We start from the raw sequence: 22500 nt of genomic DNA, 5'->3' as shown, positions 1-22500 counted from the left end.
GGTACTGCAGCAGCATTATTTCCTTTCTCTGTTCAAATGTCAAAATGATAGCTTACACATCTTCCGACGCAAACTGAAAACTCATCTCTTTAGACTCCACTTCGAGCGATAGAATTACTAACAAAGCATTTATATACTAATAAAGGGCTGGCTTTCTAAATGCCAGTTGAGTAGCACTTGAAATGTTTGGCTCTATGAAACCTGATGTACTTATATGATTCTGTTTTCTTAAAGGTTGTATCTTCCTGGTCGAATGCACTTATTGTAAGTCTCTTTGGATAAAAGCGTCAGCTAAATGCAATGTAATGTAATGTAATGTAATGTAATTTCACCAAAGTCAAACAAAGAAGAACCTGCACTTCTCTGCCGCTCTGGATTTATAGCTGCCTTCTCAATCAACTCCTCCTCGGAACCATCATCGACAGCCACTGTTGGCAGAACCTCTAGCAGTACCAACTGGGCCTGTAACATAGTCACTATGGTGTCTTTACGACCCTGCTTTGGAACGTTTACCTCAAAATGCTCTGCAATTTTTAACAGTTGGTCTTTAGTATATCTTTCCAGCAGTTCCACACTGGGACACTTAACAAAATCTTTCAATGTAGCCATGATTATGCAAACTCCCTTGAACCTGGTGCACAGACACCTAAAAATATATATATATATTTTTGTTTCACTCTGGAATACCTCTCCCCTGGCTAACTGCCTAACCAATACTAGCTATCTTGTCTCACCCTAGTCTTCATGCATGCCACGACAGGTATTTTAAACACTTACCCAATGACCCGGTAAAGCCCCAGTTACAACAGCACCACCTGATGGACAACCACAGGGTTGTCACAAGGTGTATCACTACAGGTGTATCACTGCAGGTGTATCACTGCAGGTGTATCAGTACACCGATTTGCACCGGTTGAGAGAGTGCACATCGGCTACAGTCTGGGTTGAACTTGCGATGCATCGATTGTAGCGTCTTTGCATCGGTAAAAAAACGATTCAGTCAAATAAATATCCCCTCATCCTGTCAGCATTCAGCAGAGACGATCTTTGATCTCTGATTCGCTCTACGGAGGCAGAGAGTCTCAGTTATCAACACACACGGAGTCCACTTCAAGACACTGGTACTTGCGTACCATGCTGTGAATGGATCGGGCCCTTCCTACATCCAGGACATGGTTCAACCGTACACCCCAGCACGTGCACTCCGCTCTGCATCAGCCAAACAGCTCGCTGCACCCGCACTGCGAGGGGGACCCAAGTTCCCATCAGCAGAAACACGTGGGTTTGCTATCCTGGCTCCAAAATGGTGGAATGAGCTCCCCATTGAAATCAGGACAGCAGAAAGCTTACACATCTTCTTCAGACTGAAAACTCATCTCTTTGGACTCCACTTCCAGAGATAGAATTACTAACAAAGCACTTATATACTAATAAAGGGCTGGCTGATCTAAAGCCAGTTGAGTAGCACTTGAAATGTTTGGCTCTATGAAACCTGATGAACTTATATGATTCTGCTTTCTTCAAGGTTGTATCTTCCCGGTCGAACGCACTTATTAATGCAATGTAATGTCGAGGAGAAAGAGAAACACTACGGAGGCCGAGAGTCTCAGTTATCAACACACATGAAGTCGAGGAGAAAGACAAACAAAGCGCAACCAAAAATACCTACAAATCAAACGTTTGGCAACACTTCGGATTTTTCAAGAAAGACAGTGAACTTGAAAAATCGCTCGCAAATTGTAAACGATGCCGAGCCGCTTTAAAGTACACAAGCAGTACGAGGAACTTAGCGACGCACATAAAGAAGCGACATGGGGTCTGCGGCTGAGAAGAGAAACCTGAAAGTTAGACAGAGCGAAATCACTCAGGGAGGTGTTCTCTCAGAGAGAGGTGTTTAGCTTACAGCAGCCTGTGACGGCCAATCACAGTTTAGATGTCTTCCTCACTGTGAGCAGTTATGATAGAGCTGTGTGTGAAAGGTTCTTCTCTTTATTGTTCATATAGAAACCACTGCTTCCTGCTCCCTGGTGATTCAGCCTATGAGTGTTCAGCACATCAGGCAGCAGCTGTACGGGCATGGCTCTATGGTAGCTGTTATTTGCACATTGTTAATCCTGGGCAATGCATCCTTACGTTGTTTAACTGTGAGGGGTTACTTTACTCTGGAGAGTTCTTTAAGGTCAAAAAGAAACAGCATGATGGGATGCACTAGGAGAGAGAACCAAATATGTAAAGCACTTTTTTGTTAATGTATGATTTGCTGCATATCAGGAATAAAACAAAAATCCTCTGTCGTACCATATTAAAGTATCATTATTTTGCATCGTGTTGAATCGCATCGTATCGAACTGTATTGCAACAGAGGTGAATCGTATCGCAAGCTTGGTGTTTCAAATGTATCGTATCGTGGCAACGTATCGAGATGCGCAGCGCATCGGCCTCAGTGATGGAGATGCACATCGCTAGTACAGGTGTGTCACTACAGGTGTGTCACTACAAGTGTGTCCCCTGTCTGTCTCTCAGTCCCCAGACGGAGGAGACTTCTTTCCACTTTGATGGATCTGGATTCTCATTGGTCCAGAAGTCTCTGAGAGCGACGTCCACCTCCATCGTCCTGCTGTTCAAAACGTTGTCGCCAGGCGGATTACTGCTGTACCTGGCCTCCAACAACACGGTACGACACTAACTCACCTGTTTCTGTTGAGGCTCTTATTGTGAAGGGTACTGACCTCACTTCCTGTCACCTGCAGAGAGACTTCCTGTCCATGGAGCTGGTGGGGGGGCATGTCCGGCTGACCTTTGACCTCGGCTCCGGAGCTTTGATCCTGACCTCCAACAGGAAGTACAACTCAGGGGTTTGGTACAAGATCACCCTGCAGAGGAGCAAGCGCAAAGGTAACTGATGCTAAGCTACTGCTAACCGATGCTAAGCTACTGCTAACTACTGCTAACTACTGCAGAGGAGAAAACGCAAAGGTAACTGATGCTAAGCTACTGCTAACCGATGCTAAGCTACTGCTAACTGATGCTAAGCTACTGCTAACTACTGCAGAGGAGCAAATGCAAAGGTAACTGATGCTAAGCTACTGCTAACCGATGCTAAGCTACTGCTAACTACTGCAGAGGAGCAAATGCAAAGGTAACTGATGCTAAGCTACTGCTAACCGATGCTAAGCTACTGCTAACTACTGCAGAGGAGCAAATGCAAAGGTAACTGATGCTAAGCTACTGCTAACTGATGCTAAGCTACTGCTAACTACTGCAGAGGAGCAAACGCAAAGGTAACTGATGCTAAGCTACTGCTAACCGATGCTAAGCTACTGCTAACTACTGCAGAGGAGCAAATGCAAAGGTAACTGATGCTAAGCTACTGCTAACTGATGCTAAGCTTCTGCTAACTGATGCTAAGCTACTGCTAACTGATGCTAAGCTACTGCTAACTGATGCTAAGCTTCTGCTAACTGATGCTAAGCTACTGCTAACTGATGCTAAGCTACTGCTAACTGATGCTAAGCTACTGCTAACCGATGCTAAGCTACTGCTAACTACTGCAGAGGAGCAAATGCAAAGGTAACTGATGCTAAGCTACTGCTAACTGATGCTAAGCTACTGCTAACTGATGCTAAGCTACTGCTAACTACTGCAGAGGAGCAAATGCAAAGGTGACTGATGCTAAGCTACTGCTAACTGATGCTAAGCTACTGCTAACTGATGCTATGCTACTGCTAACTGATGCTAAGCTACTGCTAACTGATGCTAAGCTACTGCTAACTACTGCAGAGGAGAAAACGCAAAGGTAACTGATGCTAAGCTACTGCTAACTGATGCTAAGCTTCTGCTAACTGATGCTAAGCTTCTGCTAACCGATGCTAAGCTACTGCTAACCGATGCTAAGCTACTGCTAACTACTGCAGAGGAGAAAACGCAAAGGTACTGCTGTTATAATAATGTATTTAATTTAACTGATTTGGCGTCCTCTCACCTGTGTCCAGGCTACCTGTCCATCATGGCAGCCGACCAATCATCAGAGAAGGAGGTGTTGGAGGCGGAGTCTCCGGGAACCGCCTCCGACCTGAACCGCTCCGACCTCGACCCCATCTACATCGGAGGACTTCCTGCCTCTCGGCCAATCAGGTGAGTCCCTGCCTCCTTACCTGTCTAACTGTTGGTATGTGTCTGTCTCTCTCTACCTGTCTGACTTTTCCTACCTGTGTTGTTGCTAGGCGACAGGTGGTCTCTAGGTCATACGTGGGCTGCATAAAGAACGTGGAAATCGCCCGATCGAACTTTGACCTTCTGAGAGACGCTTATGGAGTCAGGAAGGGCTGCGTGCTGGAGGTACACACACACACACACTCACACAGACACACAGACACACACACACACACACACACACACACACACACACACACACACACACACACACAGAGACACACACACACACATGCTAACGTGTTTAATATAACATACTAACGTGTTTAATATAACATGCTAACGTATGCTAACGTGTTTAATATAACTAACGTGTTTAATATAACATGCTAACGTGTTTAATATAACTACCCTGTTTCATATAACATGCTAACGTATGCTAACATATTTTATATAACATACTAACGTGTTTAATATAACATACTAATGTGTTTAATATAACATGCTAACGTATGCTAACGTGTTTAATATAACATACTAACGTGTTTAATATAACATGCTAACGTATGCTAACGTGTTTAATATAACATACTAACGTGTTTAATATAACATGCTAACGTATGCTAACGTGTTTAATATAACTAACGTGTTTAATATAACATGCTAACGTGTTTAATATAACTACCCTGTTTCATATAACATGCTAACGTATGCTAACATATTTTATATAACATACTAACGTGTTTAATATAACATACTAATGTGTTTAATATAACATGCTAACGTATGCTAACATGTTTAATATAACATACTAACATGTTTAATATAACATACTAACGTGTTTAATATAACTACCCTGTTTCATATAACATGCTAAAGTGTTTAATATAACTACCCTGTTTCATATAACATGCTAACGTATGCTAACGTGTTTCATATAACATGCTAACGTGTTTACTATAACATACTAACGTGTTTAATATAACATGCTAACGGATGCTAACGTGTTTAATATAACATACTAACGTGTTTAATATAACATGCTAACGTATGCTAACGTGTTTAATATAACATGCTAACGTGTTTAATATAACATGCAAACGTATGCTAACGTGTTTAATATAACATGCTAACGTGTTTACTATAACATACTAACGAGTTTAATATAACATGCTAACGTATGCTAACGTGTTTAATATAACATACTAACGTGTTTAATATAACATGCTAACGTATGCTAACGTGTTTAATATAACATACTAACGTGTTTAATATAACATGCAAACGTATGCTAACGTGTTTAATATAACATGCTAACTTGTTTAATATAACTACTGTGTTGCAGGCGGTACGAAGTGTCTCTCTACTCTCTGGAGGGTTTGTTCAGATCGCCCCCCCCTCCCTCGGTCAGGAGACGGAGCTTCTCTTCTCCTTCTCCTCCAACAACCAATCAGGAGTCCTGCTGGCTGCCTTCAGCCAGAGACAGGTGAGACAGACAAGTCACCTGATATACCTGGACTCATCATGCTGACTCCTGTCGGGGAATCAGACATAATGCTGACTGTGTGTGTGTGTGTGTGTGTGTGTGTGTCTGTGTGTGTGTGTGTGTGTGTGTGTGTGTGTGTGTGTGTGTGTGTGTGTGTGTGTCTGTGTGTCTGTGTGTGTGTGTGTGTGTGTGTGTGTGTGTGTCTGTGTGTCTGTGTGTGTGTGTGTGTGTGTGTGTGTGTGTGTGTGTGTGTGTGTGTGTGTGTGTGTGTGTGTGTGTATCTGCAGCATTTCCTGTCGGTTCACCTGCTCTCAGGTGCGTTGGAGGCGGAGCTAGGGGGAGGAGCTTCTCAGAGGGTGATGGTGGTGAGACCTGACGGAGGAACGTTCGGCGACGGAAAAACACACTCAGTGATCCTCAACATCAACAGGAAGTACGTGTTACCTGTCTCACCTGTCTGTATTAACCTCACCTGTCTCACTTGTCTGTATTAACCTCACCTGTCTCACTTGTCTGTATTAACCTCACCTGTCTCACCTGTCTGTATAAACCTCACCTGTCTCACCTGTCTGTATTAACCTCACCTGTCTCACTTGTCTGTATTAACCTCACCTGTCTCACCTGTCTGTATAAACCTCACCTGTCTCACCTGTCTGTATTAACCTCACCTGTCTCACTTGTCTGTATTAACCTCACCTGTCTCACTTGTCTGTATAAACCTCACCTGTCTCACCTCTCTATTAACGTCACCTGTCTCACCTGTCTATTAACGTCACCTGTCTCACCTGTTTGTATTAACCTCCCCTGTCTCACATGTCTGTTAACGTCACCTGTCTCACCTGTCTATTAACGTCACCTGTCTCACCTGTCTGTATTAACCTCACCTGTCTCACCTGTCTGTATTAACATCACCTGTCTCACCTGTCTGTATTAACCTCACCTGTCTCACCTGTCTATTAACATCACCTGTCTCACCTGTCTATTAACGTCACCTGTCTCACCTGTCTGTATTAACCTCACCTGTCTCACCTGTCTATTAACATCACCTGTCTCACCTGTCTGTTAACGTCACCTGTCTCACCTGTCTGTATTAACCTCACCTGTCTCACCTGTCTATTAATGTCACCTGTCTCACCTGTCTGTATAAACCTCACCTGTATGTATAAATCTCACTGGAAAAACACACTCAGTGATCCTCAACATCAACAGGAAGTACGTTTTACCTGTCTCACCTGTCTGTATAAACCTCACCTGTCTCACCTGTCTGTATAAACCTCACCTGTCTCACCTGTCTATTAACGTCATCTGTCTCACCTTTCTGTATAAATCTCACTTGTCTGTATAAATCTCACCGGAAAAACACACTCAGTGATCCTAAACATCAACAGGAACTATGTGTTACCTGTCTGACCTGTCTGTATAAACCTCACCTGTCTCACCTGTCTGTATTAACCTCACCTGTCTCACTTGTTTGTATAAACGTCACCTATCTCACCTGTCTGTTAACGTCACCTGTCTCACCTGTCTATTAACGTCACCTGTCTCACCTGTCTGTATTAACCTCACCTTTCTCACCTGTCTATTAACCTCACCTGTCTCACCTGTCTGTTAACGTCACCTGTCTCACCTGTCTGTATGAACCTCACCTGTCTATTAACCTCATCTGTCTCACCTTTCTGTATAAACCTCACCTGTCTGTATAAACCTCACCTGTCTCACCTGTCTGTATAAACCTCACCTGTCTCACCTGTCTGTATAAACCTCACCTGTCTCACCTATCTATTAAGGTCACCTATCTCACCTGTCTGTATTAACCTCACCTGTCTATTAACATCACCTGTCTGTATTAACCTCACCTGTCTCACCTGTCTATTAACGTCACCTGTCTCACCTTTCTGTATAAACCTCCCCTGTCTGTATAAACCTCCCCTGTCTGTATAAACCTCACCTGTCTGTATAAACCTCACCTGTCTTATAAACCTTACCTGTCTCCCCTGTCTGTATAAACCTCACCTGTCTGTATAAACCTCACCTGTCTGTATAAACCTCACCTGTCTTATAAACCTTACCTGTCTCATAAACCTTACCTGTCTCACCTGTCTGTATAAACCTCACCTGTCTTATAAACCTTACCTGTCTCACCTGTCTATTAACCTCACCTGTCTCACCTGTCTATTAATCTCACCTGTCTCACCTGTCTGTATTAACCTCACCTGTCCCACCTGTCTATTAACCTCACCTGTCGGTATAAACGTCACCTGTCTGTATTAACCTCACCTGTCTGTATCAACCTTACCTGTCTCACCTGTCTGTATTAACGTCACCTGTCTGTCTCTCAGGTCTCTGTCAGTGCAGGTGGACGAGGAACACCTGAAGTCCGTCTCTCTGTTGCCGGGCGGATTTCCTCGATGGTCTCCGGCCTCTTTCTTCATTGGTGGGCTGCCATCAGGGGAGGAGTCTCGTCTTCCAATTAGAGTACAGGGTCTGTCCAGGAGGTTCAGAGGCTGCATCCAACACCTGGTGGTGGGCGGAGCGTAAGTCAAACACACAAACACACACACAGGCACAGTTTCCTGTCTGTGTGCTAAGTGCTCTGATTGGCTGCTCCCTCCAGGCTCGTGGACCTATCAGGAGCCTTGAAGTATGAGGGGGCGGAGCTTGACAGCTGCTTATTGGAGAAGGTGGAGGTGGCGGTGCTTCCCGATGACCAGGAAGTAGAACCAACTCCTGACCCCGCCCACTTACCTGGAGCCCCGCCCACTCACCTGAGCGCCTTCATACCTGGAGCTCTAACGGTAACGAGCTGATGTAATAAATATGCTCATTATTAATAACGCAGGGTTTGTACGGGGGCTGGAAATCCTTGAAAATGCTCGAAATTGAATGTGGTGTTTTCAAGGTTTGAAAAGTGCTTGGATTTAGGACAAAGTGCTTGAAATTGCAAATGCTTTACTTTTACACTAAATTGCTGTCCGACTGAATAGTTCGCTTTTTAGATTAAAAGAAAAGAGACAAGTCGGAGCAAGCTTAAGTGCTTCGCTTCTACATAAAGCAGCTCCGCTCCGTCCTTCCCGCGCTATGCGCTACGCGTTATGCGCGTAGGCTCCGGCCTTCCCGCGCTATGCGCTACGCGTTATGCGCGTAGGCTCCGGCCTTCCCGCGCTATGCGCTACGCGTTATGCGCGTAGGCTCCGGCCTTCCTGCTATGCGCTTGACCTGCAAGTGTTTGTGTTACGTGTGACCTGGGCATTCTGATGAGAGTGATGGATGACAGTGTGCCAGGAAGTTGCAGTTTCAACGAGCGTTGGCTGGCAGAAGACAAATACAAGCCATGGCTAAGACGAGGGTCAACCCCACGAATAGCCTCCTGCAAAGTTTGCAAAAAAGACTTTCAATTATTCACGATGGGAGAGTCTGCGCTGACGAGCTTCATGAAAGGTACGCCGTAGTAGAGCATTTTGGATTAGGCTAACGTTGCATGTTACGCTTGTTTAAGCTAGTAACGTTAGCGAGCTGAATAGCGAACTCCATGAGGGCTAATTATTTATGCAGGCGACAATCATGTCAGAGGAGCGTACCTATGTCAATATGTGCGTTACAGTCGCCATCCTGCGGTGTTCAGAGGGGGAAGCACTCACTGTTGTATTTAGACATTAGCTTGTTAGTACAGTATGTTGTTATAAATATAAACTGAGGAGTTGACCGCGTCGCTATGGTTGATCATTTCAGAAACAGGCTTTTATATAAAGTATTGCAGTATTACACAAGTAAAACTACATTTTACTTTAATCCCACGTGATTGTAGAAGAAACAGTCTTCCTTTGAAGATGTATAAGACAGGTGTCTTGAGTAGTCAACATTATTTACTAATCATTGTACACATTTGTAAATATTATTTTATATAGTACTCAGATCTTGGACTAGAGTAAAAGTAGAAGTAGTCAGATCTTGTTCTTGAGTAAAAGTAGAAGTACTCAGATCTTGTTCTTGAGTAAAAGTAGAAGTACTCAGATCTTGTTCTTGAGTAAAAGTAGAAGTACTCAGATCTTGTTCTTGAGTAAAAGTAGAAGTACTCAGATCTTGTTCTTGAGTAAAAGTAGAAGTACTCAGGTCTTGTACTTGAGTAAAAGTAGAAGTACTCTGAGCTTGTACTTGAGTAAAAGTAGAAGTACTCAGGTCTTGTACTGGAGTAAAAGTAGAAGTACTCAGATCTTGTACTTGAGTAAAAGTAGAAGTACTCTGAGCTTGTTCTTGAGTAAAAGTAGAAGTACTCAGATCTTGTTCTTGAGTAAAAGTAGAAGTACTCAGATCTTGTTCTTGAGTAAAAGTAGAAGTACTCAGATCTTGTACTTGAGTAGAAGTAGAAGTACTCAGATCTTGTTCTTGAGTAAAAGTAGAAGTACTCAGATCTTGTTCTTGAGTAAAAGTAGAAGTACTCAGGTCTTGTACTTGAGTAAAAGTAGAAGTACTCAGATCTTGTACTTGAGTAAAAGTAGAAGTACTCTGAGCTTGTTCTTGAGTAAAAGTAGAAGTACTCAGATCTTGTTCTTGAGTAAAAGTAGAAGTACTCAGATCTTGTACTTGAGTAAAAGTAGAAGTACTCAGGTCTTGTACTTGAGTAAAAGTAGAAGTACTCAGATCTTGTACTTGAGTAAAAGTAGAAGTACTCTGAGCTTGTTCTTGAATAAAAGTAGAAGTACTCAGATCTTGTTCTTGAGTAAAAGTAGAAGTACTCAGATCTTGTTCTTGAGTAAAAGTAGAAGTACTCAGATCTTGTACTTGAGTAGAAGTAGAAGTACTCAGATCTTGTTCTTGAGTAAAAGTAGAAGTACTCAGATCTTGTTCTTGAGTAAAAGTAGAAGTACTCAGGTCTTGTACTTGAGTAAAAGTAGAAGTACTCAGATCTTGTACTTGAGTAAAAGTAGAAGTACTCTGAGCTTGTTCTTGAGTAAAAGTAGAAGTACTCAGATCTTGTTCTTGAGTAAAAGTAGAAGTACTCAGATCTTGTACTTGAGTAAAAGTAGAAGTACTCAGGTCTTGTACTTGAGTAAAAGTAGAAGTACTCAGATCTTGTTCTTGAGTAAAAGTAGAAGTACTCAGATCTTGTTCTTGAGTAAAAGTAGAAGTACTCAGATCTTGTACTTGAGTAGAAGTAGAAGTACTCAGATCTTGTTCTTGAGTAAAAGTAGAAGTACTCAGATCTTGTACTTGAGTAAAAGTAGAAGTACTCTGAGCTTGTACTTGAGTAAAAGTAGAAGTACTCAGGTCTTGTACTTGAGTAAAAGTAGAAGTACTCAGATCTTGTACTTGAGTAAAAGTAGAAGTACTCTGAGCTTGTACTTGAGTAAAAGTAGAAGTACTCAGGTCTTGTACTTGAGTAAAAGTAGAAGTACTCAGGTCTTGTTCTTGAGTAAAAGTAGAAGTACTCAGATCTTGTACTTGAGTAAAAGTAGAAGTACTCAGGTCTTGTACTTGAGTAAAAGTAGAAGTACTCAGATCTTGTACTTGAGTAAAAGTAGAAGTACTCTGAGCTTGTACTTGAGTAAAAGTAGAAGTACTCAGGTCTTGTACTTGAGTAAAAGTAGAAGTACTCAGGTCTTGTTCTTGAGTAAAAGTAGAAGTACTCTGAGCTTGTACTTGAGTAAAAGTAGAAGTACTCAGGTCTTGTACTTGAGTAAAAGTAGAAGTACTCAGATCTTGTACTTGAGTAAAAGTAGAAGTACTCTGAGCTTGTACTTGAGTAAAAGTAGAAGTACTCAGGTCTTGTACTTGAGTAAAAGTAGAAGTACTCAGGTCTTGTTCTTGAGTAAAAGTAGAAGTACTCAGATCTTGTACTTGAGTAAAAGTAGAAGTACTCTGAGCTTGTACTTGAGTAAAAGTAGAAGTACTCAGGTCTTGTACTTGAGTAAAAGTAGAAGTACTCAGGTCTTGTACTTGAGTAAAAGTAGAAGTACTCAGATCTTGCACTTGAGTAAAAGTTGAAGTACTCAGATCTTGTTCTTGAGTAAAAGTAGAAGTACCAGAGTGTAGGAATACTCTGTTACAGTAAAAGTCCTGTATTCAAAATGTTCCTCAAGTGAAAGTAGAAAAGTATTCTCATCAAAATATAGTGAAAGACAGTAAAAGTAGTCGTTGTGCAGATTGGTCCATTTCAGAATAATAGATATGATATGTTTTATAATGATTGATCATGAAAGTGTTCTCAAAGCTGGTAAAGGTGCAGCTAGTTTGAATGACTTTGTATACTGCAGGGTAGCTGGTGGATTTACTCCAGGTGGAACTAAAGTCTGATTCAACACTTGATTAGATTTCACATCATTCATCCACATCTGAGAAGTAACTAAAGGTATTAAATACATGTAGGGGAGTAGAAGTACACCATGTACCTCTGAACTGTAGTAGAAGTACTCCATGTACCTCTGAACTGTAGTAGAAGTACTCCATGTACCTCTGAACTGTAGTGAGTAGAAGTACACCATGTACCTCTGAACTGTGGTAGAAGTACACCATGTACCTCTGAACTGTATATATATGTATATATATATGTATATATATATACATATATATAGATAGATAGATAGTATATGTGTGCATATAACGCACCCTTTGGCCTAACCTGGGAGGGCCGTATGTTCAATGCCAGCCTCAGGACCTCCAACAGGTTAATAAAGAATGTTTACAGACGGGTCACTCAGTCTGAAACATTACACTTGGTTTCTTTTTCTTTAATATATCTTCCTCGTGTAGAAGGCTATCACGAAACACACCTTTGGTTGTTTATAGCATCAAGAACATCTGATTTAATGTGAGGTAGGGAAATAATCATTTGCGTATAAGTATGTGTATATAATTATATAATTCCCAACTGCTGAAAGCTACTTGAAAAGCTTGAAATACACCTTGAAAATGCTTGAAAAGGTCTTGAATTTAACTTTGGAAAAGGTGTAAGTACCCTGATAACGATAAACAATGTTGTTATTGATTGTTGGTGTATGTGTGTTGCAGTGTGTGTTGGAGGCGGAGCCAGCCGTGCTGCCGTCAGCTGTTCTGTTCGGTTCGTCCAAACACAGTCACATGACCTTCAGTATCAGCCCCAGCAGCATCAGGAAGAGGTGAGTCTGAACAGGAAGACCAGAGGTCTGTACTACGAAGCTGGTTCAACCTAACCTGGATATGTTTGAGTTAGCCGGTTGGCCTAATCCAAAACATACGCGCTCTCGCTAAACGGTCCTACGACGCGGGTTATCAAGTGGATCGCTCAAGCCAGCCGTGTCCTATCTAGTTAGGAGCGTTCACATGAAAGGGGTGGTATCTGGAGCATTCGACCAATCACAAACATGGAGAAGCGTACTGACAGCACAGCGTCATACTTCCTGAATGAAAAGTCAACTATAATATTAGACATATGAAGAAGTTAAACTTTAAACATCCATGACTTAAACACTTTATCCAGGATCAAAGCCACATAGCTGCACCTGCAAGGTGAATACAGCTGGTAACAGAACAAGTGTTTGAATGCGTACATGAACAGGTTTATGATATCACTGCCCCGTCTAAGACACCATCTGACTTTCATTACATTTGACTCGAGTGTTTCCTCAACTTAATGTGTTGCTTCAAATAATCCTTCTGCATACAGTATGTGACACTGTGAGTGTTGCACGGCCAGATACGGCTCAGCTGACTCAGATAAGGAGATGATACATTATGATGTGATATGCCGCGGACTGTACTTAATGTTACTCTGATCCGGTTACTTATGTTGTGGCAGATATTTAAGTAAGCTTTGTTAACGCTAATGTTATAATAGTCAGATTGCTCTGAAGATGGGAGGTGATATTCTATTCATGTTCACGTTCACACAGTCGCTGATTTTTGCCGGCCGTCTTTCCTGCAACGGCAGCTTTTCTGTATTTCCTTTCTCCTGTAATATGACTTGATCGCTTTAAACTCCGCACACTGAGCTCTGATTGGTCAGCAGGCAGTGCTTTCACTGAGTTGATCTCTTAGCCTGCAACCTAACCTGCTCCGGGGCAGGCTAGCCGCTCAGCATCAGTTACCATGGAGATCTAGCCCGCTAAAAAGAGAACCAGCTTCGTAGGACCGGAAACCCGGAGTTAACCTGAAGTTAGCCGCTAAGAGAACATCCTGCTTCGTAGTATACCCCCCTGAGGGGGGGTTGTTGTTGTTGTTGTTGTTGTTGTGTAACCCCCCCCCTCTCGCAGTGTGTCCCTCAGGTTGTCGCTCAGGAGCCGGGCTCTGGTTGGTCAGCTGGTCTTGCTCTCTGACGCCAAGCAGATGGACTTCATCGTCCTCCGGATGACGGGCGGCCGTCTCGTCCTATCAGCTGATCTGGGGAGAGGTCCCGCCTCCTGCACCTCCTCCAGCACCGTTAATGATGGGGAGTGGCACACGGTGAGACACACACACAGACAGACACACACACAAACACACACAGGCAGACAGACACACACACACACGCACACACACACACACACACACACACACACACACACACACACACACACACACAGGCAGACAGACATACAGACACACACACACACACACACACACACACACACACACACACAGACACACACACAGACAGACTCAAACACACACACACACACACACACACACACACACACACACACACACACACACACACACACACACACACACACACACACACACACACACACACACACACAGGCAGACAGACAGACAGACAGACACACACTCACACACACACACACACAGACAGACTCAAACACACACACACACACACACACACACACACACACACACACACACAGGCAGACAGACAGACAGACAGACAGACACACACTCACACACACACACACAGACACACACAGACAGACACACACAGACACACACACACACACACACAGACACACACAGACACACACACACAGACACACACAGACAGACTCAAACACACACACACACACACACACACACACAGGCAGACAGACAGACACAGACAGATAGACACATATTCACACACACACACACACACACACACACACACACACACACACACACACACACACACACACACACACACACACACACACACACACACACACACACACACACACACACACACACTGTTGGAGATTTGGAGGATGTTGAAAACCAACCTCGTCTCCGCGTGTTGTTTGCTAAGCTGGGTGAATTCGTGAAAAGGAAGGGATTAAGAAACACCAGAATACAAGTTAAACAATAATCTTGCTTTAATGATATACAGTAACGATACAAAATACAAATACAAAGAAATCACGAAGCACTCTGCAGAGTACTCCGGGCTCAGGTTCTACCACCGTGTGAGACAGATCTCAGGAACGGCCGGTGAAAAACAAGAGCGCGAACCAAAGGAAAACACAGGCTTTCATACTAAAAACACAGGAGGAGGTGTACGTGCTTTCCCCCAGAGGTCATCTTATTGGGAGAGACCAACACATGGCCTGTCGCACCCAATCAGTGCGACACAGCAGCTTGTAGCCAGCACACACACATCTCCTTTATGGCCCTTTGTCCCTGAGTCCATCTTCCCGCCTCCTGACTGCCACACACAAGTTAAAAGTATGTTTTAAGATATAGTTGTTATAGTTGGCTAAATATACGTAATACATGTTAATTACTTTCATATCAATAATAATGAGGAACACATTACCTATGCTCTTAAGCAGTATTAGAGATGCTTTTCAAATAGTCAAACTTCTCACAGGCCTACCTATGGCCCCTCCATTTGTTTGAGCTATCGTTCACATCTTTACTTCAAATAAAAGGTTTCACATTGTATATTTCCAGCTTCCTTTACACATACTGCTATTATTAATACAAAGTAACCAACCCCACACCTCTATTGAAAACAAGTCGATTCCCCTGACAATTGACATGCTGAACCTCTTCGGAATGTGTCCCTCCCCCACCTCTCTCGTCCCTGTCATAAAAAACTGCTTCCATTTCATATAGAGTAATGAAAGATGTTTAAGCTAATTTCTCCACAATGTTTGTAGCCATTTAGTACCCACACATGAAAGAATAAGAACAGAGGTATAGTTGACCAGTAATCCTGTAGCACATATATTTTACTGCAATGAAAACACACACACATCTGCTACAAGATTGTGTAACGCACACCCTTCTTTTACGAGGGAAACATTCCAGAGTTTCGGCACTATCTCCAAATAAGGGTGTCCCATGCTCCCATCTCTTCTCAAAACACAAGGACTTCACCTCAATATATTGGGGGAGGGAAAAGATACTTTGTCCCTTCAAATTTAACACACATAAATATATATAAGGTGACATTAAAAGGAATATACCAGATTTAACTTTCCTGCCATAACACGTTACTTTAATCCTTCAAATAATTCAAATAATCCTTCAACACACAGAGACACACACACACACACACACACACACACACACACACACACACACACACACACACACACACAGACAGACTCAAACACACACACACACACACACACACACACACACACACACACACACACACACACACACACACACACACACACACAGGCAGACAGACAGACAGACACATATTCACACACACACACACACACACACACACACACACACACACACACACACACACGCACACAGGCAGACAGACAGACAGACAGACAGACACACACTCACACACACACACACACACACACACACACACACACACACACAGGCAGGCAGACAGACACACACACGCACACACACACACACACACACACAGGCAGACAGACAGACACACACACACAGGCAGACAGACAGACACACACACACAGACAGACACACACACACACTGTTTGCCCTTGGACTCAACGTGAGCACCTGTCCTTAATTAAAGGGCGAACACTACGCCTCCAGGTGACATTAATCGATGTTCAACATGAATCAAGAACGATGGATCAATCATCCTCTGCATCATGAACTAACCCTACCTGGTGATCAATAATAACACCTGTCCTCTCAGGTGATCGGGGAGGTGAGCCGGCGCTCGGTCTCTCTATCGCTCGACGGCAGGACTCCAGACTCTGTGTTTATTAAAGGAAACCAGCTGGACGTGGAGGACAGACTCTTTCTGGGAGGCCTCCCTCACACACACTCCACCCGCAGGATCAACGTGAGACCCTTACCTTACCTGTACACAGGTTCAGGTGTACATCTCTACTTTACCCTTACCTGTGTATATATATGTTCAGGTGTATATCAGTATGTAGTGCCTCTACTTTATCCTTACCTGTGAATATAAATATCAACCTGTTTGGAGATGTCCCGCCCCTTAGCCTAACAGGTGGAGCGCTATCCAATATGAGTGTTCCCTAGTGATGTAAACACAGGTGTGACTTCCTGTCTCTCAGGCCAGCAGCAGCTTCTCGGGATGCGTTCGCTCCGTCAGTCTGAACGGCGCCATGCTGGATCTGTCCTCTCCAGCTTCACAGCATGATGTCACTTCCTGTTTCACCAACGACCAGAAAGGAAGTTACTTTAACGGCAGTGGATACGCCGCCCTGAGTGAGTCCAACTAATTATATAATTTACAATATATTTATAATTTAATATTTAATCTGATGATGTTCCTAGTGGTTAACTGTGTGTGTGTGTGTGTGTGTGTGTGTGTGTGTGTGTGTGTGTGTGTGTGTGTGTGTGTGTGTGTGTGTGTGTGTGTGTGTGTGTGTGTGTGTGTGTGTGTGTGTGTGTGTGTGTGTGTAGTGCGTGATGGTTATAAGGTGGGCTCTGATGTGTCTGTGGCCTTCGAGTTTCGAACGAGCCAATCAGAAGCTGTGTTGCTGGGGATCAGCAGCGCCAAGGTGGACGCCATCGGGCTGGAGCTGATCCACGGACAGGTGAGGCTCAGGAGTCATGTGACAGGTGCTGTGTGTTTACCTTTAAGTCAGCTTTATGCCCTTCCCTCGAGATTACATCATGCATGTTGTTAGGAATGGGGAGATTTGATTGGTCGGGTACAAATGTAGGTGTTTATGTCCTCAAACAGAGATAATAACAGGAATGTATGTGTCCTCAGGTGTGTTTATGTTCTCACACAGAGATAATAACAGGAATGTGTGTGTCCTTAGGTGGTGTTCAACGTGAACAACGGCGCGGGGCGAGTGTCGGTGCGTTCGATTGGCCCCCTGCTGTGTGACGGGCTCTGGCACCACCTGGTGGCGAAGAAGACCAAACACAGCCTGAGTCTGAGCGTTGATGGGAGGAGCTATTCCACCCCCAACCCTTACCCACAATCCACCTCTGCTGAGACCAACAACCCTGTCTACCTGGGCGGATTCCCAGGTGAGAGATCTGTCCATTCAGTTACAGGTGAACCAAACATGACGACCTGTCAAAGACTCACACTAACCTGTCTCTCTCTCCACCTGTCTCTCTCCATCTGTCTGACTCCACCTGTCTCCCCCTCAACTGTCTGTCTCTCAGTGGGTGTGAAGCAGAACTGCCTGTCTGTCAGCTCCAGGTTCTCAGGCTGTCTGAGGAAGCTTCATCTCATTAAGTCTCACCTGAATGACGCTCTGGAGTTAAGCTCCGCCCACTTCCTGTTGGGCGTGATTCCTAACTCCTGTCCTGTTGCTAAGCAACATGTAGCTCAGCTCTGATTGGCCGTCGGACACAACAGTTTTGTTTAATGAATTGGCCTTTCATAATTCCCGCCCCTTCCCACTCTTTTGTCCAATCAAAAGCTTCTTTTTTACTTGTACTTCCTACCTTGTGCTACGTCTGGTTGGAGCCAGCTAGCATAAAGCTAACGCTACATGAAGAAGAGTTAGCACGATTAACGTCTATTATTGTGGGAAAGTTTGAGATCTGAGAACATGAATAAAAGATTAATTAAAGTTAACCAGAAAACATAATTGAATCTGTACTTCTGTGATAAACGACGTTTATATATCATTGTTGATGAAGGCTGTTACATGATGCTGTCCTCCCTCCCTCTGTAACTCTGTTTCTTCATCAAACAATAAAATACATTCAGACAGGAAGTCCAGTTTAATCGTTTTATTTCAGTTCAGCGGTGAAAAATCCCTCGGGGAGTGTGCAGAGCGGAGCTTAATCTGTACGATGTTAGACAGGGGTTAGCCCGGTGTTAGCCCGAAGTTAGCCCGTTGTTAACCCAGGGTTAGCCTGGTGTTAGCCTGGTGTTAGTATGATAGCCCAATGATAATGATGTTAGCTCGATGATTACAATGTTTCTCCCGCACCGATCAGATTTTAGATTTATATGGCGACTTCAGCGCAGAGTGGTGTTCATTTAAGTTTAAATATGTAAAATCTACATAAATGTAGCTTATCTTGAACTCTCTATGCTAACACAAGTATACGTTGTTTATCTGAGGCTCTTTTCTTCAGAGACTAGCTAGCCAACATCGTACAATTTACATCATACAGTTTAAGCTCAGCTTTACGTTGTCGGGTTGGGATTACAACACAGATCAATAATAAATAAACACATAAATCAACATCACTGAATAAATAATAACAGGGTTTCCATGGTGAGAAGAATGGCACATTACAATTGCATTGTGGGTAAATACAGAGTTTAAGCTGCTATACAGTTAGCTGCTACAGTGCTAGCAAACATGCTATCTTACAGGTAACAGTTTGCATCAGATGTCAGAATAAAGTTCCAGTTCATGTTACTAATGTTGGAGCTGTACAGTCGACAGAAATATAAATATGAATTCTACTTCCTGTTTATCATCCAGGTAAAGCTGGTGCAGATGATGCTAGGCTAACATGTGATGCTATGCTAACATGATTAGGATCAGCGACTCAGAAATCAGAAAACATGATGAAGGCTTTTATTAAAAGACTACTGAAGTTTAATATGGAGCACCTTGAGTCTACCAACTAATTAGATGTGAGGGGGCAGGGCCTGGAGTTCACTTTGAGAGTTCAACTGAGGTCGACCGACGTGTGTGTGTGTGTGTGTGTGTGTGTGTGTGTGTGTGTGTGTGTGTGTGTGTGTGTGTGTGTGTGTGTGTGTGTGTGTGTGTGTGTGTGTGTGTGTGTGTGTGTGTGTGTGTGTGTCTGTGTGTGTGTGTGTGTGTGTGTGTCCACTGCTCCCATGATCCTGCAGTCTTGTAGCTTCAGTCCTGAAAGACAGACAGGTGCAGCAGTGAGACAGGAGTCTCGTCGACCAATCAGAACCCTGCGTTTGTTTCCCTCTCGGGCATTGAACGAAAGGATATAAAGCCGCCCCACAATCCCTTGCAGCAACATTTACCGTTAACGAACAAGCTAGCCAGTGAGTGGCATGCTAATTAGCATAGCAATTTCAAAGCTTGACTATTAGTTGAGCGTAGCATGCTAATATTAGCATCGCATGCTGGTGTCCCCACTGATCTTCACTGTATTGTTTACTTCCTCTTCAGACTACAGTTTCCTGTCCTAAACGTTTCAACCAATTAGATCTTTCCCTGGATCCTCCAGGTGTTTTTCCAGGTGAAAGTGCAAACAGCCATGCAGCAGCAGCCAATCAGCATCCAGCACGGGGCTGCACCTGTTACCTGTGATGTCACTAATCGGTCACATGATCAGGAGAAACCTCGGTCTCTTTGTGGACGACGACTCGAGTGACGGAAAGTTCAGGATGTTGGCGTCGCGCCTCAGAGAGAGCGGCCTCCAGAGCCTTAGAGAGGGTTAGATAACCCAGGTTAGTTAACCTGGGTTGGACCGGGTCAGAGCCTTAAGGCACGGACACACCAGGCCGATTAGTCGAAAAAAGGCGACTTTGGGCAGTCGGCCAAAGAAATCACTCTGATTGGCTGTTCAGCTAGCGAATCAGTGCATGAGAAGCGAAACAGAAGTGAGGGACCCAAACAAACTATCAAGAAGGCAAATCTGAGATTTGATTGAACTCCACCTCCTGCTGGAGAGGGAACATGGTTCTGTTTATTTATATCACGCAGTCTGTCTTCCGGTTGTTTCCTCTTTTGAATGACGAATACACACTACCGCCGCCTGCTGGTGTGGAGAGTCATTGCCACTCACGCATGCGCAGTTTGTACGTGCTTCTTGGCCGTCGGCGGAAGTCTTTGCGGTGTGTTCCAGTGCGACTGTTGGCCAAGACGCAGAGACGGGAGGTCCGTCTGTGTCAGTCCTTTGGTGTCAGCTTGGTGCGTAAAGAGGGTTAGATAACCCGGGTTAGTTGTCCTTGGTTAGACCTGTTAACCCGGGCCAAAGAGGCTCAGATGGAGCCCGGGCTGAGGAGCTCGTTGCCTGAGTGCCTCAAACCCTACTCAGATCCTGCCTGGCACTGAGACTAACACACACACACACACACACACACACACACATACTCTCACACACTCTCACACACTCTCACACACTCTGCTGCAGCGTCTGACTGCAGACAGGACAGAGAAACTCCTGAAGTTAGGATAAAATAAGATTTGGAGCTGTTCTAAAGTCTCAGAGAGAATCAATCAATCAATCAATGTTTATTTATATAGCCCACTATCACAAATGTTACATTACAGAGAACCGTCTCAAGAGCCTTAAAGAGGGTTAGTTAACCTGGTTTAGTTAACCCGGGATACACCTGTTAACCCGGTTCAGGGCGTCACCTTTAGAGCGTTTCTTTACCTGTTAACACCTGGTCAGAGTGTTAATAATGACATTACATGACATTGCATTTAGCTGAGGCTTTTATCCAAAGAGACTTACAATAAGCGCGTTCGACCAACAAAGTACAACCTTGAAGAAAACAGAATCATATAAGAACATCAGGTTTCATAGAGCCAAACATTTCAAGTGCTACTCAACTGGCTTTAGATAAGCCAGCCCTTTATTAGTATATAAGTGCTTTGTTAGTAATTCTATCTCTGGAAGTGGAGTCCAAAGAGATGAGCTTTCAGTCTGAAGAAGATGTGTAAGCTTTCTGCTGTCCTGATTTCAATGGGGAGCTCATTCCACCATTTTGGAGCCAGGATAGCAAACCCACGTGTTTCTGCTGATGGGAACTTGGGTCCCCCTCGCAGTGCGGGTGCAGCGAGTCACTGTGAAATTATTTCTGATAATCCATCAGCAATAAGTCTAGTTTTCAGTTTTCAGAGCGTAACATAGCTTTCAGTTTGGGCAAGCTACGTGCACATCACTCTCAATCCTCATGGTAACGTGTAGGTGGATTTAAGAACTTCCCCTCGATTCTATTGGCTCCAATGGTTAAAAAGAAATGACAATCATCAAAATCGACGAGGGGGGCCAGAGAAACGGCAAATCCACAAATGACCCCAGAAGTGTTGCTAAACCTCTCTAAAAAGGTCACATGTCACTTGTTTTGCATCAATCTTGATACAGGGTACTTATTATATGTTATAATTTGGATTCCTAAAGCTTTTAGTCTACTATCCCATCATTCAAGGGTGTTTTTTACTACAAGTAATGGTTTTGGACGGACACTATAACTTACATTTTTTTATGATTTTCAATCTGAATTTACTTTAAAATAAAAACATCTATATTGATTCTGACTCTTCTACATCCAACTCACAGGTTTATCATTGCTTTGAGAAAAAAGATTGTTAATTTACCCCTTTTAGAAGATATGGTCATTTGTTCTGGGAATGTCATTTTGGAGCCTGAGACCTGAAAAACAGGCTCAGGGCTGAACAGGTTGATGATGAAGTGTCACCTGATCGTGGTCGATCTCGGTGTCTCCGGAGATCACGATCCTCTTCTCGATCCGAGTCTCCGAGACTCCTCCCTTCACCGTCTGCACACATAGAGGTTATGGTGTGTGTGTGTGTGTTACCTTGGTGATGTGTGTGTGTGTTACCTTGGTGATGTGTGTGTGTGTTACC

The 22500-nt window shown here is 43.7% G+C and overlaps 2 protein-coding genes across 11 annotated transcripts in view; one reads left to right on the top strand and one right to left on the bottom strand.

The window, feature by feature from the left end:
- Positions 1 to 18678, top strand: part of lama1 (laminin, alpha 1) — a 66759-nt gene extending 48081 nt beyond the window's left edge. For both annotated transcript variants that reach the window (XM_079695485.1, XM_079695484.1), the window contains 15 exons: positions 2524 to 2674; positions 2751 to 2895; positions 3993 to 4134; positions 4224 to 4338; positions 5498 to 5638; positions 5926 to 6071; positions 7978 to 8172; positions 8253 to 8433; positions 12644 to 12750; positions 13864 to 14053; positions 16659 to 16808; positions 17047 to 17200; positions 17399 to 17532; positions 17764 to 17977; positions 18119 to 18678. In XM_079695485.1, the coding sequence (XP_079551611.1) occupies positions 2524 to 2674; positions 2751 to 2895; positions 3993 to 4134; positions 4224 to 4338; positions 5498 to 5638; positions 5926 to 6071; positions 7978 to 8172; positions 8253 to 8433; positions 12644 to 12750; positions 13864 to 14053; positions 16659 to 16808; positions 17047 to 17200; positions 17399 to 17532; positions 17764 to 17977; positions 18119 to 18294 (2341 nt within the window). In that variant the 3' untranslated portion in view covers positions 18295 to 18678. The remainder of the gene's footprint in view (positions 1 to 2523; positions 2675 to 2750; positions 2896 to 3992; positions 4135 to 4223; positions 4339 to 5497; positions 5639 to 5925; positions 6072 to 7977; positions 8173 to 8252; positions 8434 to 12643; positions 12751 to 13863; positions 14054 to 16658; positions 16809 to 17046; positions 17201 to 17398; positions 17533 to 17763; positions 17978 to 18118) is intronic.
- Position 18679: 1 nt separating this feature from the next.
- LOC307027276 (protein 4.1-like) overlaps positions 18680 to 22500 on the bottom strand; it is a 45062-nt gene continuing 41241 nt past the window's right edge. For 8 of the 9 annotated variants that reach the window (XM_079695492.1, XM_079695486.1, XM_079695488.1 and 5 more), the window contains 4 exons: position 22500; positions 22332 to 22412; positions 20206 to 20327; positions 18680 to 19791 (listed from right to left, as the gene is read on the bottom strand). The exon at position 22500 is cut by the window's right edge and continues 92 nt beyond it. In XM_079695492.1, the coding sequence (XP_079551618.1) occupies positions 20217 to 20327; positions 22332 to 22412; position 22500 (193 nt within the window). In that variant the 3' untranslated portion in view covers positions 18680 to 19791; positions 20206 to 20216. The remainder of the gene's footprint in view (positions 19792 to 20205; positions 20328 to 22331; positions 22413 to 22499) is intronic. The other variant, XM_079695490.1, reaches the window with a different exon arrangement.

Source organism: Notothenia rossii (assembly GCF_949606895.1).
Source record: "Notothenia rossii genome assembly, contig: scaffold_84, whole genome shotgun sequence".
Taxonomy (NCBI): Eukaryota; Metazoa; Chordata; class Actinopteri; order Perciformes; family Nototheniidae; genus Notothenia; species Notothenia rossii.
This window is presented reverse-complemented; position numbering and strand designations above follow the sequence as displayed.